Below are 13262 nucleotides of genomic sequence, written 5' to 3' on the forward strand. Positions count from 1 at the left end.
AAATGAGGTTGTGATCAACATTGAGGTCTCAACCTACAGTTTGAGAACTGCTGAGCTAACCCAAAACCACCAGATCTGGTTGCCCGTAAGCTGTTGAAAACTTGCATGCCTGCTGGCCCCAAGCGGCGCTTCAGCTTTGAAATGTACAAGTGCCCAGTGGGGATTTTTGTACATTTCAAAGGTGGAATGCCACCGCTGCGCCCCTATATCAACAAATTGGGGGGGGGGGGGGAGACAACTAGTCAACTAGTGTGTCAACTGTCCGATAAGCTTTTGCTTACTTCCCTAGTATGTATCACTGAGGATGAGGATACAAGTCTGGGCTTGGTTAGTTTTACGTTTGACTTTATGACTAGAACCTGTTTGACCACTGGGAAAGTGACTTTCTCTGTGCTGCACTTTCCTCACTTGTAGATGGGTGTGTGAAAAACAGCGCCTTCCATTTGATTGCAAAGTAACCATGAGTTATGGGTCAGAAGTGCTGGGCCCCTGTAGCTTCCTTTGAAACCTGAAGTCCAGCCATCCATGTAAGTGGAGGACAGCTTTAAGTACTTAAATTTAAGCCAGTCAAATGTTAGACTGGGATTTTCAGTAATAGCCCTCAGTTAAATTGAAACAGAAGTCCACTGCTGCCCTTGGTGAAAACAGGTTCACAGTTCAGTTTTAACCCCCATAATGCACCGAGAAGGCTTAGTGAGCAAAACATTTAAATGCCCTCTTAGTAAACTGCTCATTGTTTTACTAAGTTGCTTGTACTACAGGTTTAATAAATTGTGATTACAACTGAAGTCTCATTTGACAATATCTTTCATGGGCTATGCAATTTGTAAGGTTTGTAACACACTTCCTGCCTTAAGGTACTGTATATATAGGCAGTGTAATTTCTAACTTCAAGTTACAGGTAACCTCCCTTGCTTCTTGGAGTGATGGTCCCAGTTGTATTTCACCCAGGGGCTGTGTCTAGACTGGCAAGTTTTTCCACAAAATCATCTGCTTTTGCGGAAAAACTTGCCAGCTGTCTACACTGGCCGCTTGAATTTCCACAAAAGCACTGACGATCTCATGTAAGATTGTCAGTGCTTTTGCAGAAATACTGTGCTGCTCCCGTTCGGGCAAAAGTCTTTTTCTGAAAAACTTCTGCGCAAAAGGGCCAGTGTAGACAGCAGAGATTTGTTTGGACCCTGGAGAGGAATGCTTATTTCCTCTGCTTTGTGGATTATGCCAGGCCATTAGTGCTCATGTCCAGAGGCAGAAACTTAAGCATCTAAGAACTTCAGCAAATATTTAGGTATGGAATTTTAAGTGCCTACACAGTCCACTCCCTAGTGTAGAGCAGGGCTATTTCAAAATAACTCCCCTTATTTCAAAATAGCAAGCAAAGCATCCACACTTCCAAGCCTGTTATTTCAAAATAAGGGGCTGGTTATTTCAGAATAACTCCTGCTTTCCATGAGGATTGTCACTTATTTTGAAATAGTTATTTCAAAATAGTGGTAGTATGGATGCTCCATTGCTGCTATTTCAAAATAACTACGCCCTAGTGCTTCCTGGGGCTCCAAGTCAAGATAGTGTGTCCACATAAGGGAGCCTGCTTCAGACTAATTTTGAGGATTCCCTGTAGTGTGGGCACACTATTTCAAAATAGTTGTTTTGGGACTAATTTCAAAATAAGTTCCTAGTGTAGACGTGCCCTTAGAGCTGAGGCACACAACTGTCAAAGAAAAAAGTGTGAAGAAAGTGGAGACCAAGATTCGTTGCAAGGTACCTTGGGGTATGCCTACACAGCAAAGTTATTTTGGAATAACTGTTATTCCGAAATAACCATGCAAATGCCTACTGAGCAATTCCGTTACTTCAAAATAACGGACGGCTTATTCCGACTTCTGTAAACCTCATATTACGAAGAAAATCATCTATTCCAAAATAGCTATTTTGAAATAAGGCTTGTGTAGATACTCCATTTCTGCTATTTCGAAACAGAATGGCTCTGGTGAGGGGCTAAGTTATTCCATCTACATTAGGGAAGCCTCCTACCTCAGACTAATTTTGAGACTTCCCTGCACTGCAGACACACTATTTCAGAATAAGCTATTCCGGTGTTAGAGAAAAGAAACTACCCCCCAGTAAAAAAGTTTGGCCAGGCTGCTCTTGACTCCTTGAGAGAAACTGGCCGTACCCGTTGCCTTTAGAAAAGGGGAAGGTGTGAAAAGGGGAAAATAGCCTCAGACACTCCCACCCGTCACCTTGGCGTGAGAACTGCAGGGCTTACCTGGTCGCATGAAACCTGCACAGTTTCAGCCCAACCCCTGCAACACAGACCCCCCCACTTGGTGACCATTGGGCCATATATGGTAATATGCAAGCGTGGGAAAGCAGTGTGCAGATTTGGGGATAAATACCCATGGCACAGTTCGCTCTAGGAGGTCTTCGCAACACATGTACCACCGTGCGTGTGCCTTCTCGTATACTTCAAAGCGTTGCCAGCCTGATCAACCTACCAGCCACCTCCCCCGACTCTCGGGCGTAACCAAGGCCTTCGCAACCAAACCAATATCTGTGAAATGTTCCATGTGCTGTGTAAGTTGGTATGTATGATTTGATTTTTTCTTGTTGTATAAGCTTAGTGTTATAGTTGTTTGGGTAGTATATAGAGTTTGTAGTTAACACTGTTATTTAATTAGTGTAGCTGGATATTTTAAGAATAGAGACTATTCCCCTTGCCATTCCCATCCTTATATCTCTGACACGTTTAACTAGAAATCATAGAATATAATAAATACTGTAAATTCATTATTAACACAGTCTATTAAAAATCTTAGAATAAATACTATAAATTCACCATTGTCATAAATAAATATTTTTTATTTGATAAAACGGTCCACCTGGTTCTGTCCTTCCCCCCTTGGGTATTCATCATCTGACCTGTGATTCTCATGACATCCGGAATAGCTTATTCTGAAATAACTGTGCTGTGTAGACGTAGCCTTGGATTGTATGGGAACAGATCTCTGAACTCTTCTATATAACTAAGGCTCTGTCTACTTAAAACATTCAAGTGCCCCTGCAGCAGTGCTTTAAAGTGAAAGTGTAGCCATGGCACCAGTACTGGGAGAACACTCTCCCAGGGCTCCATGTATCCACCTAAATATGGGGCATAGTTCCCAGCCTGTTTACACTGTGGCTTTACTGAATAGTCTTAAATCTCTTAGGAGGATACAACTAGATTCCTTTTAAGAGCTTCCCCACTTCTAAATTTGTTTTCACACTGATCCTTTCCCTGTCAAAGCCAGCCAAATAATGCACATGTGATCAAGAAAGACACTACTACAGTCAAGTCAGCATTGGGTTTTTTTTCCTCTATTTTGTACATCTCAGTACAGCATTAAATACAAAAGCTCTTTGGAGACCAAGTAATAGGACTTTGGAAAATATTATTCAACGTATATAAACAGCAAGATAACAGGCATTTTTAGTTAAACCATTTATAAATGTTTTACTTTTAACAGCTTTGTAAATACAACATGTTCAAGTATTACATCAGGAATAAAGCCCTTACTGATTTAGTCAAATCTTAATTTGTTAATAGCGATGAGCATGCTTTATACATCTTCAGTAACTTATAACAAAGTGGCTCTAGGTTCTTGGAAAATCGCTGCACTTTTCCAGTCATTGAAAAAAAAAAAAATTAGTTTTCAAGAACAAGCACTGGTATCAGAGAGATTGAGGGCTCAACTTTGCTGCCTGTGATTATCCATATTCAAAAGAAACTTGCTGCAAGCTTACCTGATATGCAGCCAAGTTAGTTCTGTTGAGTTCCTGCTTTTTAGTCCTGTGGTGCCAGAATGTTTGCAACCCAATTTTTTCAATACCTGAGAAAACTGAATTACATTTGTGTGCAAAGATTGAGATGATCCACCTCTGTACCAAAAAAACAGGACAAGGCTGCAATACAGCAGGTGCATGGAAGATTTTCCCAGTGTAGGGATCTTCAGCTGACCCAGCCCATCTAGGCTCTCCTACACCAATACTTCCCTAGAGCCAGTGCAAGGATTGTAGTCAGGCTATCTTGGCTGCTAAACTATTCCCTTGGGGCCATGGGCAGTTAGCACACAAGGTTAGCTTTCAGTCTCTTCTGCTTTACACTAGGTACTAGCTCAGAACAAGATCTCCCCATTAAATGTGTAGCTGCAGTATAGACATCTCTCCTATGTCAAGTTAATCCCCAGCTAAAACAGAGATCAGGGCCTCAGAAAGCAGTAAAATTTTAAACACACATGCAAGAGTTCATTTGCAAGTACCCATTTCTTCTCTTCTCTACCACTTTGTAACTTCCCTGACTTACGCATTTTCTCACTCAAGACACATACCCTGACATTCTGGCTGAAGTATTTTAATCTACGCTGCTATTCTACCCTATTTCACACACATAGGATTGGACCTGAAGCTACCTGTGGCCAGTTTGCCCAAGATGGTCAAATTCACCTCTAAGGTACTATATGTTCCATTCCTCCCCCCACTACATTCTGCATCGAGAGCAGGACAGTCATTTGAGAAATCTTTCAATTTTTGAAATGCTCTATTCTATACAACTCAGCTTTGTAGCAAGTAAAAATCAGAGAAGCTAATCAGAGGTTCTGTTTCTCCTTCATTATTAACGGAAGGGTCTGGTACCCTTACCTGAGCTATTTGTGGTTTTTTTAGGCCAAAACTGAAAAACTGTTATCTGATGAGATCTCCTTTGGAACAGAAGTTTCTCGTCTGACTCAATACTGCAGAACAAGAAATGTCTTAAAAATCAGCTGTCACATGAGATAGAATGACTGACAGTAACTTAACAGTACTTCATTCCCATTAACATTTACAAAAACCTGTCTGAAGACCATCAGTCATACATATAAGAACATTTGATAAATTAGTGTTAAAATAAGAGCACTAAAGGAAAGTTTTAGTATTTTGGGTATTAAAAAAACCTAGATTTTAAAATTGTCAGATTTAAAAACATGTGCTGTCAACCCCCTTGTTAAAAGTCACATGCAGACAAGTACCTCCAGAATGCAAACATGTAAAACAAAGGCACTAAGTTTTTATAATTTTATGTCAAGGTTTTTTGGGGGTTGTTTTGTGGGAGGGCACTAACTTCCAAAAGACACTTACTACAGAACATTGATTTCTAATAAAAGCAGTTGAATAGGTGCCTGTAGTGATATATAAGTAGTTAAGATTTTTCAATTAAAGTCTTCATTTTTCCTGTAGACTTCAGCAGGTGTGGTCCAAACTGAAAAGGAGAAAACAATTACAATGACCAAATGTACAGATCCTGAAAACTGTAACATTTTATAATCCACATTGGTAAGTGACTCAGGAGCTCAAACAGAGGCCACCCTACATTTGTCCACTTTGCCTGGTTTCCATGGTGCAAATAATGGGATTGGATTTAAATGAATCTTATCCACAAAGTAATTGGAAGTGGTCTCAGGATAATTTGTATCTGAAACCATGTGAAGTTACTCAGATGAGTCCTCTCCTAGCACAAGTCTGCTCAGATTATGCCTGTTCTCCATGCTAAAAATCTCATCTGTTGCAAGTCCTCTGTAAACCACGTATAATGCAATGCAAGGACTGGACAGGGAAAAAGGCTGTCTCAGAGCCAGACACAGTAACTGATAAGGTTAAAAACATTACTAGACCATAGGTAGTGTTTTTTCAGTACCACAGTATTTTCTGTCAAAGGCTTCCAGTAACTCTCTGAGGTCTACCATCCAATTAAGGCCCTTGCCCCAACAAAAGATGGGCCACGATCTCAAAGTGCAAGTAGTAATTAACATTCCATGAAAAGTAAAACAATAACTCATGATTTTCTCAAATCTTGTGACGTTTGTTCTCTTAGAATTCCCAGCACCTGGAGGCATGCAATCAAGTATGAATTTCAACCCTTGTGACAAAATTATAACAGTCATGGTTGTTGACAAGAACCGGAAAATGTGATCTGAGTGCACCCCCAAACCTCAAACCAGAAAAACAAAACAATTTTAAGTCTCATTGCTGAATGCGTATGGTTGGTAATCTAGTTCTACAGTCAGACCTGGAACACAAACCCACTGTATGAGTAAGATTATTATGCCAGGCCCATACACAGGAGTTTTGGGATGTGCGTGCACTTTTTTTTTGTAAATGTGGACTGCAAAGGTGTGAACGCACCTGCCCATGGTTCCCCCTCCCAAATAAGTGTACTTCAGCCAGCGGGCTGGCACTGATTTCTCTCCCGCCCCAGGAGTGAGGCCAGGGTAGGGCTAGGCCTCACTTGGGGAGTAGGGTAGAGGGAGTTGGGGGGAGCTGGGAAGGGGGGGGAAGGAGGGGAAAAAAAAAAAAAAAGTCAGCCTCAGCCTTCCCTCTGGCCAACCAGAGCATGAGGAAGGGAGGCTGGGGCAGTGTGCCACAGCATGCTTACTTTGGGGACCATGCCGGGTGCGTTCGCATCCTTTACACACAGGCCCCTGCATATGGGCCTGTATGCTTTGTGTGTCTCTTGCTGTTTGCTTTCTCTTTTCTTTTCCAAGCTGGAGTGAAGTACAAAAGATCATTTGTTCATTCTCCCTTTCTGACCCAGAAAGTCACAATGACTGCTTACTAGACTGCAGCAAAACTGGACTTCACATCAATAAAAAAGGGGACTATAAAATGATTCTAAGCTTTGTACTAGAAATGCTGATCGATGCAATGCTGGCACTACTTGAAAGAATTCTGGAACACTTATTGCAGAAGAACCACCCTTTTACTTCAATTTCCATCTTTTCTAATACAAAAATATGTTTTCCCAGCACCATATTTATTTTTCAAATGGAACCCAGTTGTCTTTCAAAGTCCTAGTGATGCAATAAAACCTCTCTAGCCTGCTCATGGTTTACCTGGTCAGCAAAAGCCCTCTATAAAGTCGCTTCCTGCACTGGGTTGAACAGCAGCAATCTCTCCATTCCTCAACTACAGCTGATGACAGGCCAAGCTTTCTGGATTCTCACTCAATTGTCTACCTATTCCCAATAGGCACATGCAGTATTGCCAATGTTAGGCACTCAAAAAAAAACCAAATCACATCCACAAGTCAGACCCCAAAGTCACTTAACAGTAGGGATGTAAATGGGTAACCAGTTACCCAGTGAGCATCACCCTTAATGCCTGATGCTTACCGCATACCAGTTAACCGGTATCCGGGAGCCCCCTTGTCCATGGCACGCTGCAGGTGGAGAGCTGTTCCAGCCCCACAGGGATTGGAAACAGAAGCTGCCACACTACGGTTGGGGTTGCCAGTTTCTAACCTGCACAAGACTCCACTTAATTGGTTAACCAGTTAAACCTAAGATTTAACTGGTTAACTGATTAGCTGGAGTTTTACATTTCCTCTTAACACACATAATAAGAAAGTTCAAACACATTTCAGGTTGCCTTTGATTTGAATCCTTATTATTCACATTTTATTGATTCTTTCTACAACTATGAGGACTCAAAGTGTCTCAATCTCATTTCTTAATCTCTGCTCATGGAACAGCAAATACCGAGATTTGAAATACAAGAGACTGAGACATGGCTACGCTGCCCAGGACTACGTTGCAGTCTGTGGCCCACCTCTGAATGCTTACTGGGGTTTTGTGGAGATGGTGATGGTCTGACAGTTGTCTAAGGGTTTTGACGAGACATTGACACTGGCTTCAGTGAACATAGGACTAAGCCCTTTGAGGTGTTGTCAATCTCAGTACTCACCAGCATTTTTTCAGACTTAGCCTTTGTCCCAGACTCTGGACTCTGTTTTTCAGTTTCACTTTGGCTATCACTTCTGTATCGATAAGCAAATTTCTTTTTGAGAGCTTCGGCTATTAGTGTTGCAGGATCAGTTGGGTCAGGTGATTTGCATTTTGTGCCATCTGCTGGTCTTCAAAGGGAAAGAGAAATCAACAGTCATGCAGCAAGACTTTACTACGAAGTTAGAGCATCTTTGCATTCCTGTGTTGCCTTTCAAAATGCCAGATCAGCAACAATCCAAAATTCAAATGTTTCTCCATGGAAACACCTGAGCAAGGGCTTTATACTTTGTACAAATACAAACACCACAAGTTATTGTGTACTCACCTTTTCACTGAGCGCAGTTTGACACTGTTCATGTCTTTGAGAATCTCTAGCATGTTTGGTATTTCAGGCTTCTTTGGACCATTATCTATCAAAGTCTGTCCCACATTTATTTTCTTGCCTTTCCGCTCTTTAATGAGATCAATAGCAGACATACTCCGATGTACCCCAGAAGGTGGAAGAGGTGGTGGTGGTGGTGGTGGAGGAGGCGGTGGTGGCAGTAGAGGTGTAGAAGCTGATGCAGGAGGACTTAAACCACCTGAAAAATACCAAGACATTCATTTCCAGGAAGAATTAAGTGCCCTTTTAAGGGAAGTTTCAAAATACTTGATATATTCAAAAGGAACAAACCTATCAATTTTTGTCTTATAACAAGACTACTTGCCAGGAGTAAATCCTAAGCCACCTAAAAAATGACATAACAACCCTCTCAACTAATTACTATTGCAAAAGGATGAAAAGCTGTTCAGCTCCCAGGCAGATTCTAACAGTAGATGCACATCCATGTGTAACCTACAAAACTTGTTCAATACCAGAACCTGTTTCCACCAAAGTTTGCCCCTTTTGCAGTCCATCAGTTTTTAATGTTGTTTGCAGATAGTTTACAAGGCTATGCACAGAGATACAGTTTTAGGTCAGCCATTGTGCTGGAGGAAATCATGGTTTAGAAATAATTTTACATATCAAATAACATTTTGGCTAGATAACAGCAATGAATGTATCAAGTAAGAATTCTAAATTATACTTGCCATTTGACAAGACAAGATTCTAAAGGAAACTGCTTATTGACTGATCAGACCCTATATAAGCAGTAGGGGTTAATTCTGGCTAATTATTTTCAGAAATGAAAGTTCTCTTGGGTGATATTCTTAAACTTAAATGGCAGAGTTAAAAAAAAAAGTGGGAATCCCAGTTAAAATGTCTTCACCTTCTTTCTGTTATAGTCAAGGTTTTTCTTTAATTTTTTTTGAAAGTCCTCCTAAGATGTAAGAGTAGAATCTGGCAATTGGGTGAACCAACTAAAGCTTCCTGCACTCCTTTAGGTGAATAGTAAGTCAGTATTAGAGGACTAACCAAAGATATTACACAGGTCTTGGTAAAGAACTTCCTAAATATTTTGTTTGGAAACAAGACTATAGAATTTAAGTCACTGATGCTGCCCATGCAAATTGGTACCTTATTTTTAGTTAACAAAATCTTCACCCACCCATCATCAGTTAATCTTAAAGGGGAACCAAACCAACTGGGACAGATGTATAATGTTAATGTAGTTGCCATATCCTACCAGAAGAGGGAGGTAAAGGAAAGTGCTAAATAAAAATCGAAGCCCAGACTGAAAGCCTTCTAATGAATACAAGGGGGGAGGGGGGGCGGGGGGGAGAAGAAAGAGAGGGAAATCACAACTAGAAGAATTATTAACCGAGGACATCATTTGTTACTGAGGTTGATTTTGGCATGTTTAGAAATGTGTGAATTTCATGCCACGGTGGCTTTTAAAAGGAAGGATGGAATTGAATTCTTTTTCCAACTATTTCAGTGCACTGAGTTAAAGGCACACATAGTAGTCACATTTCCCTATCCACTCTCAGATTTGGATACTGAACTATAACCTCTTCAAAAGAGTCCCAGCATTCATGATTTAATGGCTAAAGCTCAAGGCAAAAAGAAAAAAAAAAAGTCAGTATACCCAGTCCGTCCTAGCTTTCCCACACACCAGCTAGGTGACTGGCTAAGACATTTAACTTCTGCCATAGGAATTAAGGATGAGAAACTATCTGTAATGAGTACAGACCAGGCCCTACTATCCTTGTGAGCTGGAAGAATTTAAGTCTGTGAAACAAGTATCTCAATGGAAGGTGCTATAAAATTCAAAGTATTGTCAGGGATCGGCGGTTATTGCTGACTTTGGGGCTGAGGTTAGCGTATTCACTATCAGGCTCGGTATGATTTTTAGTTTCTGTCTAAATAGAAATTGGCATTCAAGCCCTCAGACCAACAGCTGATCCTAAGGATGGCACCTATAACACAAGTTTTTTCTCTGCCCTGAAGATCTTGTGTTATTGCACTGACTGGTATAAGCCCATTTTCATGAAAAGGATTTAACATGTTTCTGTCCCAGAAACAAGTGAGTTAGTGGTATCAGAAGCCAACACTAAGAAATAAGCAGCCATTGTAATAAGTGACAGTTCTATGAAAATTGCCAAGTTGGTTATAAGCTGTGAAGAGAGATCACAAGTATTGTGCTTATCTATTGTCAGTCATGTAATAAGCATTAAAGGTTGTTAGAGACTTCTGCTGACCTCAAACATTTCTAACTACATGCCACTGTTTAAGCCATTTAAAATATGCATTCCAAAAGCAAAATTAGTATCTCAGTAACACTAGACCTTATGACATAACATTAATACCATCTACTGGTACTGCGTGGGATTTAAGGATACTTATACCCTTTGGTTCATTGCATATTTGTGCAAAGCTTTGTTCCAAAAATCTATTAAATGCTATTTATCTGCAGAATTCAAAACTCAAGATACTTTGCAACAAACATATGATAAAATGCTTAAAAAAAAAAAAAAAAAAAAAAAAGAGTAGGAAATATGAATCTTATAGGTCTTGGTCCTCCAATGTCCAAAGAGGACCATCTGTGGGGTCCCTACTAAGGTACTGTGGCCACTCACTCAGATGTGTTAAGTGAAAATAATGTAAAGTCCTGGTCGAAGAATGAGTTGATATTAAACTTGCTCTTTAGAAAGTTAGGCTAGAAATCCCATCTATTTGATATTTAATAGATAAATTATCAGCACTCAAGTTCTTGGGATTTGGTATCGCACTGCTACATACTAAGCACATGTCTCATCAGCGACTACTTAGGTGGTGAAAAACACCATTTGCTGTTTCCAAAAGTAGTCAGATAATATGACTATGGCTCAAGGTCAATCCAAGTTTTAGATGTTCAGTACTGCATATAAATAAGCCCATTTACTTATAGCTGGGTGGGTAAACAGCACACACTGTTTCTCTCACGGGTTTCAATTTCCATCCCACAACTCCAGATGGAGTTTAAAAAAAGCCTTTTGTCCATCACCTGCCAGATTGTGTGCTGTAGTTTCACAGTGAGACAGCACAGATATTGTGGAATCAAGCCTCATGAAGACTCTCTCTAACCACTATAAATAAAATTCAGTGCTAGCTCATCTTACAACCCTATAAATTTCACTTTCAATTCTGCAACAGTTCACAAAAATGACTTCATTATACTGCTGGTGAATCAGTTTGAAAGGAACAGATTCCTTTCAGCTAATATGATATTAAATGAGTGAGTTTAATACCTGCTGGTAGATTCTGCTGTTCTTGCAAGGTTACAATTTTGGCTATTTGTGCCCTTAGACTGGCAAGTTCATTTTCTAGAGCATTTATCTTCTGCAGAGCTTCATCATTCATGGTCATCATGTTTTTAGGGGATGGCTCTTCTTCTAATAGGTTTGGTAAGGATACTTGTCTACTTGGCGGTCTTCCAGAGCAATATGGTTCATACGGAAGAGGTGGAGCTGATTTTGACCAAACTTCTGATCTGTAACAAAGCAACACAATTGTCACACAAGGCTGGTCTGTAGTAAGTGCTTCTACCAAGCAGCTCAGGGGAGAAAGCAAAACAGTTAAATGTAAGTCTCAGAGCCAAACATTAAGAATGGATCTTTAAGTGAAAATACTAAATTTTGGCCTTTTAAGAAAGAACTAATAAGCCCCGTGTAAACATCTTCTCACCTCCTTTAGAGAAGTCTTATGCTTACACTTTCATTGTAAGAAAAGGGAGATAAAGTCTGACAGAATCTGACTCATAGATCCCTAAAATTAAGTTTAAGTAGCACTGATTCTACTTTTTTTGGGGGGGGGAGGGGGGAGGAAGGCAGGCAATGCTGCCTCAGAAACAGAGCCTAGTACCACCACTGACATTTACTGGTAATTACAGTACACAGGTTACATAATAGGACAAAAATCTGGATATGATCACATTCCACCTTTGGTCTAACAGTATGAACAAGAAAACATACATTTAAGCTAAGGAACAGTTCCGCCTAGATATCCGAGGAGCTTATAATCAAAGCAATTAGTATGTGAATCGGCCCAACAAAATAGTAAATATGACTGTTCAAAAAGGGACACTATCTAGTTAGGCCCAAATTAAGTGAATAAAAGAGTCTCATCTAGTCTATTAATCAGCTCTTGGCAGAACAATCTGAAACTCCCTAGGTATAAATATTATTTTTTCTAGCTCCAATCTGTTTTCTCCCTGAATGCCTTATGTCAGCAGTTACTAAGTTTTCACACTTATTTGCTTTGCTATTGGAATGAAGATTCTTTAAAAACTTGCACATCAATTGATAATTCTAGATTTTTTCGACCTCTGAGAATTCTTGTATGCAATTTATTCCCCTTTGAGAGAGATGGAACAGCCTTCTGTGTTCTACAAAGTCCACCTTCCACCTATATTGTCCCACTGCATGAACAACCCTAGTTTGATGGGATTCTTCAGATTCTTGTTCTGAGAACTGTTGAGGGGCATGGCACTTTAAAGGAAAAATCTATTATTATAAAAGCTATTTAGTATTAGAATCATATACCATGATAAGATGGGTAGAAGAGAAGCTTCATGCACTAAAAAAAATATTTATACGAGCCTCTGCTGTAATGGCATGAACTAGGAAATGAAGAAAAACATAGGCTGTGTACTCTGTTTCCCTCCCTTATGCCCAGAATGTCAAAGAAATCCAGAATATTTTAACACTACGATATGAAGTTTCAAGATCTGAAGTTATCAAATAAGCAGGCAAGGTAGATAACAAGGCACCAGAATGTTCAAGGCAATAGCAGAACTAAGGCTACTTACTGAGATAGAGGATTATAAGACTGAACTGAGACACTACAGTTGTAGAAGAAATGCCTACATATTTAATAACTCCCACCTGAATTCTTACAATTCCTCAAGCATAACAGGATCTCAGCTTTCGGTGGTACTGCTTGATCAAACACTGGGGCAAGAATTCTCAATAGAAATGACTTTTGAAATAAAGCACATTCTTCAGATGAGTTAAGTAGGGATGTAAAATCCCATTTAATTGGTTAACCCATTAAACATTATGTCC

General features: G+C 40.0%; 1 protein-coding gene across 4 annotated transcripts in view; it reads right to left on the reverse strand.

Annotated features, from left to right (window-relative positions):
- Nucleotides 1–3335: 3335 nt before the first annotated feature.
- Nucleotides 3336–13262, reverse strand: part of MTFR1 (mitochondrial fission regulator 1) — a 33811-nt gene continuing 23884 nt past the window's right edge. For all 4 annotated transcript variants that reach the window (XM_075920612.2, XM_075920611.2, XM_075920614.2 and 1 more), the window contains 4 exons: nucleotides 11448–11689; nucleotides 8122–8377; nucleotides 7756–7924; nucleotides 3336–5275 (listed from right to left, as the gene is read on the reverse strand). In XM_075920612.2, the coding sequence (XP_075776727.2) occupies nucleotides 5216–5275; nucleotides 7756–7924; nucleotides 8122–8377; nucleotides 11448–11689 (727 nt within the window). In that variant the 3' untranslated portion in view covers nucleotides 3336–5215. The remainder of the gene's footprint in view (nucleotides 5276–7755; nucleotides 7925–8121; nucleotides 8378–11447; nucleotides 11690–13262) is intronic.

This window comes from Pelodiscus sinensis, chromosome 2 (genome assembly GCF_052426305.1).
Source record: "Pelodiscus sinensis isolate ZL-2025 chromosome 2, ASM5242630v1, whole genome shotgun sequence".
Lineage (NCBI taxonomy): Eukaryota > Metazoa > Chordata > Testudines > Trionychidae > Pelodiscus > Pelodiscus sinensis.